Source organism: Artibeus jamaicensis, unplaced genomic scaffold, assembly GCF_021234435.1.
Source record: "Artibeus jamaicensis isolate MK-2021 breed Jamaican fruit bat unplaced genomic scaffold, CSHL_Jam_final scaffold_369, whole genome shotgun sequence".
Taxonomy (NCBI): domain Eukaryota; kingdom Metazoa; phylum Chordata; class Mammalia; order Chiroptera; family Phyllostomidae; genus Artibeus; species Artibeus jamaicensis.
In genome coordinates, this window is record NW_026522042.1 from 28968634 (window position 1) to 28984942 (window position 16309).

Here is a 16309-nt window from a genome sequence, read left to right on the forward strand (position 1 = left end):
TAGGTGTGGCTGACACCTCTAGCTCATCACATTTTCCTGTCACATAGTTCCCATTTTTTTTGGGGGGGTGACAGCATTTAATATTTACTCTCTTAGCAGCATTTAAATATACTTTATGACACAGTTATGTGAGCTATAGTCACCATTTTGTACATTAGATCCCCACACTTGCTAATCCTATACCTGGAACTTCATACCCACCACTCTACTTTCTGTTTGTCTGAGTCTGTCTTTTTTTAAAACTGTAGTTGGCATGTAATAGTATATTAGTTTCAGGTGTTTATCTTTTTTATATTCTGCATACAAGTGACATCATACAGGACTTGTCTTTCTCTGTCTGACTTATTTCACTTAGCACAATGCTCTCAAGTTCTGTCCAAGTTGTCACAAATGGCAGGATTTCTCCTTATTTCTCATTACTGAATAATATTTCATTGTGTCTGTAGATTTTATATATTAAACTGTATATATACATGGGCCAGAAGTAACACCTGCTTGAGTGTGTTTGGTAGGTTAATGATATGGGCATAATAATTTAATATGAACATTTCACCTAAAATGTCATATGGTCACCAGTGCTTGAGTGTGATATTGTTCTGTTACAGAATTACATGCTTAAGATTTTGTAATAAAGAACAGGCGTTATTTGTGTCAGACCCTGTATGTTATACATGCCACATCTTCTTTATTCTTTCATTCATTGTTGGACACTAGGTTGTTTCCATATCTTATCCATCATGGGCAATGCAGAAATGAGTTTGGGAGTGTATAGATCTCTATCAGATCCTGATTTTATATATGTCCACATATGGAACTAATGTCAGTAACTTCTCTTAATATTTGCCACCATAATATTAAGAATCCTATGTGGCAAGTTATAGTAATTAGCTCCTGAAACTACTTTGAAAATAACTTCTTTCTGTAACATTAAATGTCATGCCGTTCAAGTTCCATTCAAATGTGAGGACTTAGAGCAACAGTTCAAAAGTAAATTGTAGCAAACAGAGGCATATAATTACACCCTATTCACTTGAATCACTTCATAATTTTAGTCATTAATATAAAACAGATTGGCCATCATTTCTCAGCACTTCATAATCTCATATTTTAAGTAAATGCATTGTATGAAACCTCAAAAAGCAGTTGAAAATGGAAAGTCCTGTGTCTCCTGTCAACAGCTATGCTGTGAGGAGCTAATGAAGAAAAGAACAGATTTTGTTCTCAGAGGTTTAGGTCTAATGAGCCTGAATCGACCTTCTTCCTCACTGAGCCACGCCCACCCCTGGTACACGTGCCCCCTGCCCTGCTGGGCGTGTCACTGCCACACGGTGGGCCTGGGGGCTCCCAGACAAGGTGTATGCATTCCTGTCACGTGGCTTCCATTTCAAGTGAAAGTGAGGGAGCTCACATCTTCCGTCTAGTGTCTCACATGATCAGGTTTATGGCCTGAATGGGGGCTATTTTTTCATTCAGGAGACAGCATCCAAAAGGTGCCATAATAAAAAATGCTATAAACAGAGGGAAAGGCAGTCATCTATCTTGCAGTGGGTGTTGGTGTGGAGACAAGCAGTGCCTGTGGGCTGGGGAAGGCCAGGGGAGAGGGCCTGACACCAGAGGAGCAAGGAAAACCACTTCACACACTGCCTGTCAAAAGCCTATGGTGTCTCCAACATGCAGAACTCTGGGGCATTGTCCCTTGTAAAAAAAAGAATAGAACAGAGGACTTCCGCCAAGATGGAGGCGTAGGTGGAAGCACTGTGCCTCCTCCCACAACCAAGTTTAAAAACAACAAAGTTTTAGCAACAAAAACGCAGCCAAAACCACAGAAAATTAAACTTCACGGAAGTCTGACAACAATGAACCCTTCAGCCAAACCCGTAAGAGGGGCAGAACCAGCAGCAGAGCAGGGTTAGGCAGGAAAGATCCACGGACCTACCCGGGTGCACGACCCAGGCGCACTGGCAGCCGTAAGTGGATCCCAGGTGTGGAGAAGCGGGCGGACCCACTGGGGGCGCAAGGTGGCGGACTCACTGAGGGCTGACCACAGTCACACATTTGTGCACAGATAAACTGGTGAAGAAGGGAGTGGTGAGACAGAATGTGCAGGCCCCAGTGGCAGGAAGCGGCAGAGGGGACTGCCATTGTCCCTCTCTGGCCCACCCCCACATACAGCCTCACAAACCAGCGACCTGGGTGCCCCCTCCCTGGTGAACAACTAAGGCTCCGCTCCTCATACCTAACAGGCATGAACAGATCAAAACATGGCTCAAGAACAACTCAGAGCCCCAGAGCCCATAAATCTAAGCAATGAAGAAATAGCCAAACTTCAGATGCGCAGTTCAAAAAATTAGTGATCAGGATGCTCACAGAACTGGTTGATTTTGGTCACAAATTAGAGGAACATATGATGGCTAAACTAATTGAAATGAATGGAAATGCACAGGAAACCAATAGTAATGGAAAGGAAACTGGAACTCAAATCAAAGGAGTGGACCAGAAAGAGGGAAAAAATGACCAAACAGAAAAGAATGTAGAAACAAGAATTCAAAAAAATGAGGAGAGGCTTAGGAACCTCCAGGACATCTTTAAACATTTCAACATCAGAATTATAGGGGTACCAGAAGGGGAAGAGGAACATCCATGAGTGGAAAACTTATTTGAACAAATAATAAAAGAGAATTTCCCCAATCCGGCAAAGGAAATAGACTTCCAGGAAATCCAGGAAGCTCAGAGAGTCCCAAAGAAGTTGGACCCAAGAAGGAACACACCAAGGCACATCATAATTACATTAGCCAAAATTAAAATGAAGGAGAGAATCCTAGAAGCAGCAAGAGATAAGGGGACAGTCACCTCCAAAGGAGTTCCCATCAGACTGTCAGCGGATTTCTCAAAAGAGACCTTACAGGCAAGAAGGGGCTGGAAAGAAGTATTCCAAGTTATGAAATCCAAAGACCTACATCCAAGATTGCTCTATCCAGCAAAGCTTTCATTTAGAATGGAAGGGTAAAGTGCTTCTCAGATAAGGTCAAGTTCAAGGAGTTCATCATCACCAAGCCCTTATTATATGAAATGTTAAAGGGACTTACCTAAGAAAAAGAAGATAAAAAAGATGAACAGTGAAAGGACAGCAAACTCACAATTATTAAGAACCACACCTAAAACAAAAGCAAACTAAGAGGACAGCTAGATCAGGAGTGAACCATAGAAATGAAGATCACATGGAGGGTTAGCAATAGGGGAGTGGGAGAAGGAGAAGGGGGGAGAAGGTACAGAAAATAAGTAGCATAGATGGTAGGTAGAAAATAGATGGGGGGAGGGCAAGAATAGTAGGGGAGATATAGAATCTAAAGAACTTGAGACACATGGTCATAAACTAAAGGGGGGAATAGTGGGGAGGGGGTGTGCCATGTGGAGGGGAATGAAGGGGGGAAATAGAACAACTGTAATGGCATAATCAATAAAATATATTAAAAAAAGAATAGAACAGATGGATTGTGAGCAAAGAAACCTAGTTATAGTAATCAGAACACATGACTACTTTTTCTCTCGTTGGAAATTCACTGATAAAATATTGAAGGGCATTTTTTGTTTCAAACCAGAAACCCACAAAGACAACTTTTACTGTGAGTACCTGACAGGGGTGAATTGATGGCGTGCTCATAGAAACTAAACAGCCACCCCCAAAACAGATGAGCTCTTGGTTTGGATCGGAAGGGAACTGGACAAGAAACAGAAATCAGTCACACTCTGTGTGTGGAGAGTAGGCACTTTGTGCTAAGGGCAAGCACCAGATTTGACCTAGCCAGAGGTGTAGCTTAACAGTAGTAAGACCACTGGAGATGGGAAGGCTGTGTCAACGATGAAGACACATTGAGCAGTGTAGGAAATTAAGAGCTAAATCCCTGTGTTTTACAGTGCAGGGGGAATGGACGGTGCCTGAGGGCAAATTCTCCTTGTCTCTCCCCCAGGACAAATATCCAAATGTCTACCAACAATTGATGGGGGGCAGATGGAACAGCTCTCTTTTTGATAATACAGCTTAGAGAGCTGTTTAAGTCTTATTTTATATGTGTGTTTTACGTCAGTAAAAATCACTATAGAACTCTGGCCATAACTGAGTGTGTGGTGTGTTGCTGGTTTTCCTCCTGAGGAAGCCTCCTTTGTTGTCAAAGGGAGATGATGGCCTTGTGCTCTGTCCAAAGATGAGCCCAGTAACCCTGGTCTTTGGCCCTATTTCTAGAGATACAATGTTCAGAATTATTGCCAAATAAATATTTCATTGCTTCTGATGGATCTTCATAATTGTAGCCTTAAACCCAACCCCCGACACACACTGTGCCCCTTTGCCAAATCTTCAAATCTTTCTCTTCAGCTCCCAGGACCCTCTGACCTATGCGTAAGGGAGATACCTGGCAGTGAGGGAAGGGGGGAGAAACTCACAGATGTCATTGAGGCATTAACCAGGGAAATCTTGTGAAAACTTCTTATCAACACAAAGTTATTACATACTGTGTTATCATTTGGATACCTCCCCATCTAATACTTTGAACCTGTGATTAAAACAGCTTAAAACACTCATTAATCACAAACTGAACATACTGTCATCCAAAAAACAAGTCATGGTCCCACCATTTTCACTTTAATCTTTCAAAGAAGAAAGCTAAATTTAACATCAGAATATTTAGCACTTTGTGTTACTTATTAAGTGAAAGAAATGTGATTTTTATGAAAATCATGATTTTTATTGACAGTTACATTTGTTGTCTCACTTTCATTGTTGACACAAAAGAAATTGTGCAGATCTTTTTTCTCTGAATCAATTTTTAATTTTTATTTATTTATTTTATTTATTTTATTGTTTTTCAAGTACAGTTGTCTCCATTTCCCCCCTCCACTCCCACCCGCCCCATCCATCCTGCATCCCACCCTCAATCCTACCCTACTTGTCCATGGGTTCTTTATACGTGTTCCTTGATGATCCTACCCCTTTTTCTTCCTGTTACCCTGTCCCCCCTCCCTCCTAGTTACTGTCAGTTTGTTCTTTATTTCAATGTCTCTGGTTATATTTTGCTTGCTTGTTTGTTTTGTTGATTAGGTTCCACTTGTAAGTGAGATCATGTGGTATTTGTCTTTCACCACCTGGCTTATTTCACTTAGAATAATGCTTCGCAGTTCCATCCCTGCCATCACAAAGGGTAGGAGCTCCTTCTTTCTGCTGCATAGTATTCCATCATGCAGATGTACCATAGTTTCTTGATCCACTCATTTACAGACGGGCATTTATCCTTTTGGAGTTGACTTGAACACTGAACATTCTCCCAAGTACCCCATTTAACAAAAATGTGTTTTAAACCTTGTAGAGTAGCTAATTGGGTGTCTTATGACCTGAGGTTTTAGAGAGCCCTGTCTTTCACTGACAGAACAGAACCCTGGCTCTATGTATGCTGTATGGTGAGCATACACCATGCCTTTTCTCTCCCAGGAGTACCAGCCCTGTAACACCAACTCATGCCCTGAGCTGAAGAAGACCACACCCTGGACGCCCTGGACGCCTGTCAACATCTCTGACAATGGAGGCCACTATGAGCAGCGATTTAGATACACATGCAAAGCCCGCCTGCCTGACCCAAACTTGCTGGAAGTTGGAAGACAGAGAATCGAAATGCGGTACTGCTCTAGTGATGGAACCAGCGGCTGCTCCACGGATGGTGAGTGGGGACTCCGTGGGGGCTGACCCACTTCCACGGACTTGCATGTGATCTGCTCTCTAAGTTCACAGAAGAGAGAGGGGGATTTTTCCTTTTGATGACTTTTGGTTTAGCAAGCTTTCTAACAATGATGCCTTTAGAACAGACTGGCTTTGTGTAGAAGGTTGATTGGAAACTCTTACTGTAAAAATTTACTGGTGGTTACACATTGAGATGGTCTTGTGAAGTCAACCCTGAAAATAGCACAATATTTATAGCAGGTCCACGATAGTTTGTGGGAGATTTATTTAGTATCAGAAAATATTATGGAAGGGTGATCGTGACCTTCTGTAGTTTCTTTGGCACTAAATTTTGCAATAAGCTTTTCTTTTATCTCAAAACTGGACAAAGAAAACAGAATTGCATCTCTGTGTTTATATATATATAAGGATTTTTTAAGGCTACAGCATATGAGAAGCCTTCAATAGTCTTTAAAATTGCTTTGCTCCTTGTACATGTGGTGTGGACCCCAGCTTGTGGGGTCCGCCACATTGTGGATGAGGCTCGAGAAATTCACATGGACTGTTGAGTCCTGTGGAGGAAAAGGGGCAGCACAGCTTTTCTCTCAAGGGGAGAAAAAGCCTCGGCCCTTGGTGACCAGCCTTTATTTCTTCTCTGCACACATTACATGATGGTCCTCATTTACTATGCACAGGTTCAATTTAGGTGGTTACGTTTTACAGAAAATAAAGGAGCCAATGCTGCTAATCACATCAAAGAAGGATATTTGCAAATGCAAAGGGAAAAGTGGTTGAACCAGTTACACTCCATACTGGGGAGTTTTAGCGTGGATTTTAGGAAGTTACAGTAAGCACTTGCTGTCTCAATTCAGGGTGAGGGAGTTTTAACAAAAGCAAGTCTCATAGCAGTCTAGGTACAATGTGGGCCTGATTCCCCATGGGAGAACCTATCTGTGGGCATGGGTCCTGTGCATCTCTGAGTGGGAGCTGGGCCCATGCTACACAGAATGGTCTTCTGCATATGTGTATAAATAAATCCCTTTAATGGCATATTAATAGTGTAGGGTGAGCTCTAGGGTAGACCAGAAAGTCCTTCCTCTGCCTGGGCATTTCTGCATCCTTCTTTATGTCTTCTATCACTATCATCTCATGTAACAAAATTTGACCAATTCTAAGAAGAAACAAGTGCTCACATAGGGGTCTTCATGGCAGTGGCAGTAATATCTTACACTAGACCACTTCCCAACATTTCTGAGCATTAGAAATGCTGTGTTTATAATTCTACCTTATTCTCCTACCACAAATGTGATAGAGAAAGTGCAGTCACCATCAAAGCCACTTTTAGAGAAGGAGCGTTAGACTTGGGGGAGTTGGCCTTGAGGAACCACAAAGCTGGTGAGGTCCCATGTTGAAATGGGGCGGGTGGAATAAATTTGTGGAGGTGCCATAAATCTCCTTCCACACTGCCAGGGGGAAAGCTCTTGAACAGAATGGCTGTAAGGGCCACCAGCTGCACATGTGGCACAGAACCCCATGCCTCCGTCTGGGCGCTGAACACCCACGGCAGCCTGAGCCGCCAGCCAGCATGCCTGCCGGGCCAACAGTTGCCATCAGTGGCCACTCCTGGTCATACTGATTTTGCTGACATTAACTGTCTACTGAGCTAGTGACACGAACTCTCTGCTCCCCTCAAACCATCCTGTTTAATAAGTCGTTTAGCAACTAACAAGCTTATGTTTCTTTGAGGTGGGAGGAAAGAAGTATCCTTTAGTGAAGAATTTTGTGTGGATAAATCTTCAATTAAAAAAAAATAAACATTATTCACTTATTTCCTTAGTTCAGAGCTGGCTGTGAACTATCTTATTTTTTTTATGATACCAAAGTAAAAAAAATAGAAAATGAATAACAGCATTTCTCTGTAAATTAACTTTATTCTCTTCTCTGAAAATAGATTTTGTATTTCTTCCATTTTCAGACAAATAGAAAACCAAAGCTAATAATTATTTTAAATGTTAGTAGCATCACCTAAGGAAAAGTTTAATACACTATAATAAGATATATTCTATATTTTCTCTGAAAGTATGTCATGGGCATGGCTTAAAAAAAGACTTCATCTTTTTTGTGTCTTAATTCAAGCTCTAAGGACCGTCCACACATTTTTGGTATTAATATCTTGAAAATACAAAATTGGACTTACTTGCCTCTAACCACACAAGATGCAATTTAATTTTGAATAGTTGTTCTTTATTGATTAACCACAAAGTACTGGTTAATCACAAAAAGACATTTCTAGTCCATTTTCTCCAAAGAGCCTCCTGCCTAGATTTCTGGGCCGGTTTCGAAATGAGCAACAAAACTGTCTGACAGTGGTTGGAACTGTTGGCACGTCTGCCCTCGCACTCCACCAGAAGGCCGGTGCAGACTTGGAGACTTGCTGTTGTTGTCAAACTCGTGTCACTCTGCCTACACTGGAGAAAATTACTGAATGTTTTTTTTAATATTACTAGTGGCTGGCATCTTTATTACAACAAACAGGAATTTTGACTGTGGCTAATGACATGACGTCAGTGCAGAGTACCCTGAGCAGACCTGACACACAGTCATTATTCAGATCTGTCTCTGCCAAGACAGCCCCCCGGCCCCCAAGGCCCAGCACCCACTGCTGCTGCTTCTACATCTACACTTGTTCCTGGGCAGCCCTGTCTTGCTAGTGAGTGTGCTCTGAACTTCATGGGAGCATTTGCCACATGACAGGGTCATTCACGGGTGTGGTGGGCGCCGGGCTCTGAGCTCAGGCCCGCTGCTGGGTTCCGGAGCAGCCACGTGTCTCCGTGGCCTCCGATTCAGAAGCATGAACTCCATGCCTTTCACCAGCCTTCCTTCACCTTGTGAAGGTGCACAGGTGAGGGGTCATTCAGAGAGTTAATGTCAGTTTTAAAAAAATGTCTGAATTATCCTCTGTTTTTCCAGACCATCTTCTCAACAATGAGTCTAAGGCCAGGTTATTGTAGAATTCCCAAGGGAAGTGAGAAAGTTGTGTCTTCTTTGTAAAAGTGTCCCAGAAAAATAAGTGAGCTATACCCTGTAGCCTGTGTGAGGACTTGGCCACATTCAACAAGTGAGTTCTTACTTGCACCCTTATTTAATAGCAGGCACGGAGAAAGACACTTGAGTTCTAGGAGGTTAATCATTCAACTGCTTCTTTTTTAATTTGGGAGATTGAAGTGCAAAAAGTGTTCAACAGAATTTGAGGGTGTAGCTACAGAAACAAAGCAGGCACTGATGCAAAATGAAAGTTAGTTTAGACCCTGGTCACTTCGAGAACGAACACTGTAGCCTCTTCCTCGGCAGGTCTCTCTGGTGATTTCCTGCGTGCTGGGAGATACTCTGCCCACACCGTCAACGGGGCTTGGTCAGCCTGGACGTCATGGTCACAGTGCAGCCGAGACTGCAGCAGGGGCATCCGGAACCGGAAGCGCGTTTGCAACAACCCTGAGCCCAAGTACGGGGGCCTGCCCTGCCTGGGCCCCTCCCTGGAGTACCAGGAATGCAACATTCTGCCCTGCCCAGGTAAGTGGGTTGAAGTATCTCTAAAGCATCTGAAAAAAAATCAATCACCTTGGAAGATTTTTTGATCTAGGGAGGCTCAACCAGCTTCCCTGGCTGTGTGTGTATGTGTGTGGGCACGTGTATGTGTGAGAGAAAGGTATGTTTGGGAGATATTAAGGGTTCAGTTCTAAACCACTGCAATACAGCAGGTAACATGCATTTTCTGGTTTCTCAGTGCATATAAAAGTTATGTTTCCATTATCCCGTAGTCTACTAAGTGAGTAATAGCATGATATCTAAAAAAAAAAAGCATTGTACATACTTCAATTAAAAAAGACTTCATTGCTCAAAAATGCTAACCAGCATCTGAGCTTTCAGCAAATTGTAATCTTGCTGTGGGAGGGTCTGGCCTTCAACTTGGGAGCCCAATAAAGCAAAGTACAATAAAATGAGGTATGTTGTATATACCCACAACACATACAAATATGCAAATCACAGATTATATCTTCCAACTGCTTGGAAGTGGTATAAAAACAAATACAATCTAGACAGCATTATGTTTTATTTATTTCTCCTGATTCAAAGACACTGAAACACTCTCCTGCGAACCTGTGAGGGTCACGGGCCCTAGGCACTGTGCCCAGTGGAGAAGTCAGCCCTACTACCATGCTCAGGAGAGAGGAGTCCTGTCCTTGAAAGCAGAGGTGGTCCCCTCCCAGGTCCTAATGGGCCCAGCCCTGTAGGAACTGACCTCTGTTCACCACAGATACCTACACCAGGGTGACAGTTATCAACTGTGTCTCACCAGGGGCCTGCAAGCTGCCCCTTGTGCCTTTGGTCAGCAGGGGTCCACTTCTCCCAAGCTGGGTCTCCAAACATACACTTGTCTCTCCTGGAAGCCAGCAGAAGCTCTGTGTCTGGGTCTTCCTCCTGAGTTCTGGCTTTTCATTCCATGGAATTCCCAAGCTGGCAGAGAGGTAATAAAATGAGCTGGAAAAGCCCCCAAGAGCCTCTGTCTTCCTGGCAGGGCACTGCCTGCTGACACAGCCCCTCAGGCCCCTCTGTCTGGTCTGCATTCCTTCCACCACAGCTCTGGGTAGGGCCCTGTCACCTCCCTCCCTTCCTTCCACCTGACCTTCCCACATCAGAGGCTCCTCCACCTGCTGCCTTGGGCTACCCTGGGTGCTGGTCTGCGGCTGTGTGTGCTGCCCCTACGTGTGTCTGAGAGCTGGGCACACACTCAAATACCTACCAGTAACTGCTGAAGGCAGGGAAAGCAGTCAGTCAGTCACTTGATCTGCCATCTTTCATTCAATTTACCAGCAAACATGTTCGGGGAGCCTCCTGTGTACTATTCTAAGGGTAAAGAAAGATGCAGAGGTACTGTCCAGGCCAGGAGGAACCTGGTGTTCAGTGAGGAGGCATCCTGTGAATTTTGCCACTCCAGATGGCCACCAGGTATTGGGGTGGTGAGAAGATACAGAGGTTATGTCAGCCAAGCACCCACGGAGCTGGGATCAGCTACCTGGAGCAGGCTGCTTCTGACCTCAGTGTGGAGGGACAGAGAGAAATTGGACAAACAGACAAACAGGAATCAGAAATAGGGTGGATGGTCATTTCAAACACTAGGAACAGTGTTTTTAAGGGTACAGAAGCTTGAAAGTATCTTTTTAGTAGGTACACGCAACTTGCTGAGTTCTTTGAATAAGAAATTGGCTTGTAGCAGTGCTCAGTAAACATTTGTTGGATGGGTAAATGGATTGATGGAAGATAGAAAAATGATCAGATGGATGAGTCATAGGTGGATGGATGTTGGAAGAATGGATGATGGATGGATGGATGGAGGATAAAAAGGTGAGTGGTTGTATGATGGATGATGGATGAAAGGATGGGTGGGTGATGGATGAAAAGATGAATGGTTGGATGATAGATGGATGAGTGGATGAATGGATGATGGATGGATGGATCGATGGTTGGGTGAGTGAGGGATGATGAGTGGGTGGGTGATGAATGGATGGGTATATACATATGTACATTAAACTGCAAATACACAATTCCCAGCCTTGTAGCTGAGGCTCTCAGTTATGTTCCTGCTCTTGCAGCTGCTCTGCTTTTTCTGGGATGTGTCTGCCAGATTTCTCCAGCCTCAAGCGACTCTTCCTTCCAACCATCCAGCTTTCCCAGCCAAGTGGTGCTGAGGGGCTGGGAAAGGTCACAGAGCTTGGATTTTCCCACAGCCCCAGCACTGAGAGTGGAGCATCCCTCCCCTGGGACTAGAGGGTGCCATGGGACAGCATCATTAGATTCAGGCTTGAGCTGTAAACTGAGCAGGGAGGGTGCTGTGGGAATGTCAGGATCCCTCTGTGGACTCTCGCCTTCCCAGGTTCCAGACATGAGTCCTGGTTGCTGTCAGCAGAAGGTATGGGTTCCCTCAGAGACCAGCGCTGCCCTGACCTTGAGTGCAGGCTCAGGGCCCATCCCAGAGACAGCCATCAGCGTGATCTGGGGGCTGCTTCTATTTTAGTTGATTTGATGGTGAAGACACTATCATGTGTATATAACCTTAATGTCTTGAAATAGCTTTGTCCTCATTGTCTTTATGAAAGCCAAGATTCTGAAGAGGGTTGGAAAAATACTCAGAGTGGCCCCTTTTACTTTCCACTCCTTTTCTTGGCTTTTTGTGGAGAAATAGGTAGGTGTTTCACCACTCCTTTTCTTCAGACCATGTTTGATTCAGAACTAAGGATTCCAGACTTTGGCCAACCAAGGTAGAAACTACAGGTGGTTCTTTCTACTAAGTAGCATTCACATTGGAATAACATAGTTCCCCTTGTCTTTTTATGGACACTGTGAGTGTCCAGTATGAGTGAGAAAGAACAGAGTGAGAGTCTAACAGAGGGGCGGGCTCTTTGAGTCAGCGCCTCCCCTACAGTGTTGTCAGCTCCAGGCACCATCTCCACAGCAGATTCTTGCTGCATGGTCAGGACATCGTATCTGTGAACAGCACCTCGTTCCACCCACCCCCTCACCCAGCCCCTGGCAGCCACCATTCCACTCTCCGCTTTTACGAGTGTGACATTTTATATTTCATATGTAAATGGAACCAGGCAGTATTTTATTTTTCTCTTTTTTTTTCTTATTTCACCCGCATAAGGTCCTCCACATTCATCTATGTTGTGGAATATGACAGGACTTCCTTTGTTTTAATGGACTGTCCCATTGCACATAAATACCACAGTTTATTACCCATTTATCTGCCAATGGATTGTATGTTGTTTCCAACTTTGGTTGAAGTGAATATGGAGGTGCAGATATCTTTCTGAGACCCTGATTTCAATACTTTTGGATATATACCTAGGAATGGGATTTCCAGATTATATGGTAGTTTTTTAAATTTTTTAATTTTAATTTTAATTTTTAGGGACCACCACACTGTTATTCAAAGTAACTACCCCAATTTACATTTGCACAAATAAGTTATAAATGTTCCAATTTCTCCACATCCTTGCCAACACTATCTTCTACTGTTTGTTGTTTTGTTGTTTTTTTTTTTTGATAATAGCCATCCTACTAAGTATGCAGCGATGACTCCCTGTGGTATTGATTTGCATTTCCTTGCCTATTAATGAAGTTGGGCATCATTTCCATATACCTACTGGCCATTGGTCCGCAGGTTCATTATGCAGTAGAAAAGCCCAGTATCTTCAGATCACATGATTGCTTCTGAGTCTGATTCCAACTCCAAACTAGATGTTGCATTAGACCCTCTTGAGCCTCGGACTGCCTTGTGTATGTTCAAACATCTGAACTCTGTGACACCTGCTACTGTAAGTCACTGTGACTGATCTGTGCCTTCGTTTGGGGTGTGCATGCATACCTACTTCAAGCTTCAACTTGGGTCACAGAGAGAGAAAAACTGCCAGCAAGCAGCCCCCCAGTGAGACTAGACATGGCAGTGGGTGTCTGAAAATTTTAAAGTTCTAGGCAAATCTATGCCTGCCTTTTTTTCTGTTATTACAACCAACGTCAGATATCTGATTCATTCCCTCTTATTTTCTGACATACTTATTGCCTTTTGGGGAAAATGGGGAATTCTCCAAATGTGGATAAACTATCAAACCACAAAATTCCCAGTTACACATCAAATGTTTCTTTGTTCTATTTTTACTCTTTGCAAATGAAAATATCACCATAAACATAATGTTGCTGCTCATGTCTCAAAAATATTTTTTTTACCTGTGCCAATGTCTAAAGAGACGTATTACTCCACAGAGATGTACTAAATCACAGTGGGTATGTACAAATACAGGCTAGGTTATTCTGGCCAAAATAGCCTTGTGTCTTTGACAATTTTGTCATCCCCTTTCCTGGTTGTTTCTGTTTTATTTTATGTAGAATATGGAGAAAATAAAACATGATACTATCTACATATAGAAAAATGAGTTTCTCATCAGCTTTTTTATGTTGCTTGCTGTGGTTATGATTGATTTTTGCTCAGTGGAGTTGAATGACATCTTGACAAAGTCCTGGCTTTGCTCTGGGACCCAGTAAAACAGGGCAGGTCCAGCTGGCAAGAGAGAGGGTCAGCAAGGAGTTAGACACAGGGCAGATCATGCCTGACACTGTCAGACAGGAGCCGGCGGGAGGTCTCAGTTTAACCTCAGCTAATGCAGGAGGGAGCACCGAGATCCAGGTGGGTCTGCTCACCCAGCACTCTCCAAGGAAACCCATCCACAGGTATCAGGAGCCCAGCCTGGAGAAAGCAGGAGAACTGCTCAGAGTCACAGATAGCAATGGCAACAGTTCATCAGGAAGCAGTTTTGCCTTATGTTCAAGTCACAGAACGCCTTCATTTCTAACCTGCAGTCTGGCTGCAGGTGGCAGGTCCTGTGTTTAGTCTGTCACATCAGCACACCGTTGAGTCTGTGTGGTGTGGCTTGTTGGGCGGTGTGGTGCCTGCATCTTCGGAGTGTCTCCACAGTCCTTCACTGGACCTGTCTCCTTTTCTTTATCTCTTCGTCCTGGAGCAAATTGTAACTCAGTTACTAAGGAAGGCTGTGACTGGAACGACCTGTCCTTGGCTGTAAGTCTCCCCTGGCCAACTTGCTTGTGCAGTTACCAAAGGCAAGAGCAAGGTGGGGCTTCACATTAATCATAGCAGAATGTGGTTCACAGTCATTCCCAGGGATAGGGATTTTGTGTTACGTGCACTGTGCTCCTTCGTCATCCTCATGCTTACGTGTTATGTTTAGAGATATTTCCTGAAGGGACAAGTAGGAGGAACTGAAAGTATGAAAGGAAGACTATGCAAAATAGGTCCCCTCACCAGAAGACCCCAAATACCCCGATGTGAGTGGTCAGTGGCCTCACAGACCCATTCCTGCCACACACGCGCCATTTATAGCCCCATCAGACCCGTCAGATTTTGCATTTCAGAAGCAATATGACTTTGTGCCCCTTCCCAGTGGATGGCGTGTGGTCTTGCTGGTCCCCCTGGTCCAAATGCTCAGCGACCTGTGGCGGTGGACACTACATGAGGACCCGCTCGTGCACAAACCCAGCCCCAGCCTACGGTGGAGACATCTGCCTGGGGCTGCACACAGAAGAGGCTCTCTGCAACACGCAGCCCTGCCCTGGTAAGCGGTGGGATTTCGGGACCAACTTGCCTGTCCCCTTGATTTAGAAACGGTGAAATGGATCATGCCACATCGCAGGTGCTGAAAGAGGAGAGCCACCAACCTCACACTGTCACCCTTGCCATGACTTCAGAACAGGTTTTCTGCGTGATGAGAACACCTGTTCTGCAATGAGATGGTAAGATGGTTGTCACCATGCCATAGTTTCAGAACTAGTAGCAGAAGCTGGTGATAACAAGGCGTTTATAAAATGTTTAATCTGAGAATCAAATCTGAGATTATGTTGTGGAAAACCAGGGTGGGAGCATGGATACTTTGCAAAGCTGCTTCACAGGCAGGCCTCAGGGCCGTGGGGTCCGAGCGCTGAGGTTGGCTGACGCTGGTGCCACTGAACCAGCTCCCACAGCTCCTCAGCCAGGAATTAGCTCTGTTTTCCAACATGTGGGGCAGGGAGACCACTGAGAATGAAAATGAGGCCTAACTTTGACATTGAAACACTTCTGCTTTTTTGAAAACTTGTTCCTGCAGGTCTTTCTAGAAGGTTTCATTTATATTGAATAGTACCTAGAAACCAAACTCTCAGTTGTCCTGACAGCTGTCACTTGACAGATAGATGTTTAAGGGAAAACTGTACCATTTAGATGGGTCTTTCCTCTCATTGGATTAAGGCACAAGTTTGAGTTCCAAATTTTTCTTGACCTGCAGAGACGATGCTGACATTCTTGCATTTAGAGAGGGGGCAAAAAAACAAACTGCATAGAAATATATTTTTATGCTGATTAATACTTCATAAATAATATTAAAAGTTCATTTGTGTAACCTCCTTACTTCAAATATGAATGTCATCTGTAGGCCTGGGTGAATTTAACAAATCCTGGCAAATCTTCCACTTCAGGGTGAAGGGACCTGGTATGGCTCAACTTCTGGCCTTAACCCAAGACTTTTACGTTGATTTCCATGAGCTTTCATGACAGTAACCATGAGATAAGATGAATTCTACCTCAAGTACGGCCTGACTGGGGTGTAGTGACTCTGCAGGACTGTTTTGGCGGCAGAACACATGCAGCCCTGTGTTTCTCAGGAACACAGCCCCTGGGCTTTCTCTCGAGTGGCCGCTCTTCCTCCCTCCCGCCTGAGCGTGAGGCCTGGAGGGTTTCCTCAGGAAAGCGTTTGAGGGCTGCTCTGTGCAAATCCCCTTTGCGGAGGATCAGTACTGCCCTGGTAGAAATGGTGTCTGTGTAGACGGCTTCGGCTCCCCACCACTAGTGCTCTGTGCACAGCTAGACATCACCAATTAGCCTGAGTGTCTAACCCAGTTACTTTATAGCACGAAAATAATGTGATTTTAGCAAGTGTATTTTAAGCACATTATTTCAGGTCCACTATATACCGGTTCCTTTATTCCTGCTTGTGTGTA

General features: G+C 44.1%; 1 protein-coding gene across 2 annotated transcripts in view; it reads left to right on the forward strand.

The window, feature by feature from the left end:
• SEMA5A (semaphorin 5A) overlaps positions 1–16309 on the forward strand; it is a 440583-nt gene that overhangs the window by 411044 nt on the left and 13230 nt on the right. For both annotated transcript variants that reach the window (XM_053657221.1, XM_053657222.1), the window contains 3 exons: positions 5483–5708; positions 9059–9277; positions 14722–14892. In XM_053657221.1, the coding sequence (XP_053513196.1) occupies positions 5483–5708; positions 9059–9277; positions 14722–14892 (616 nt within the window). The remainder of the gene's footprint in view (positions 1–5482; positions 5709–9058; positions 9278–14721; positions 14893–16309) is intronic.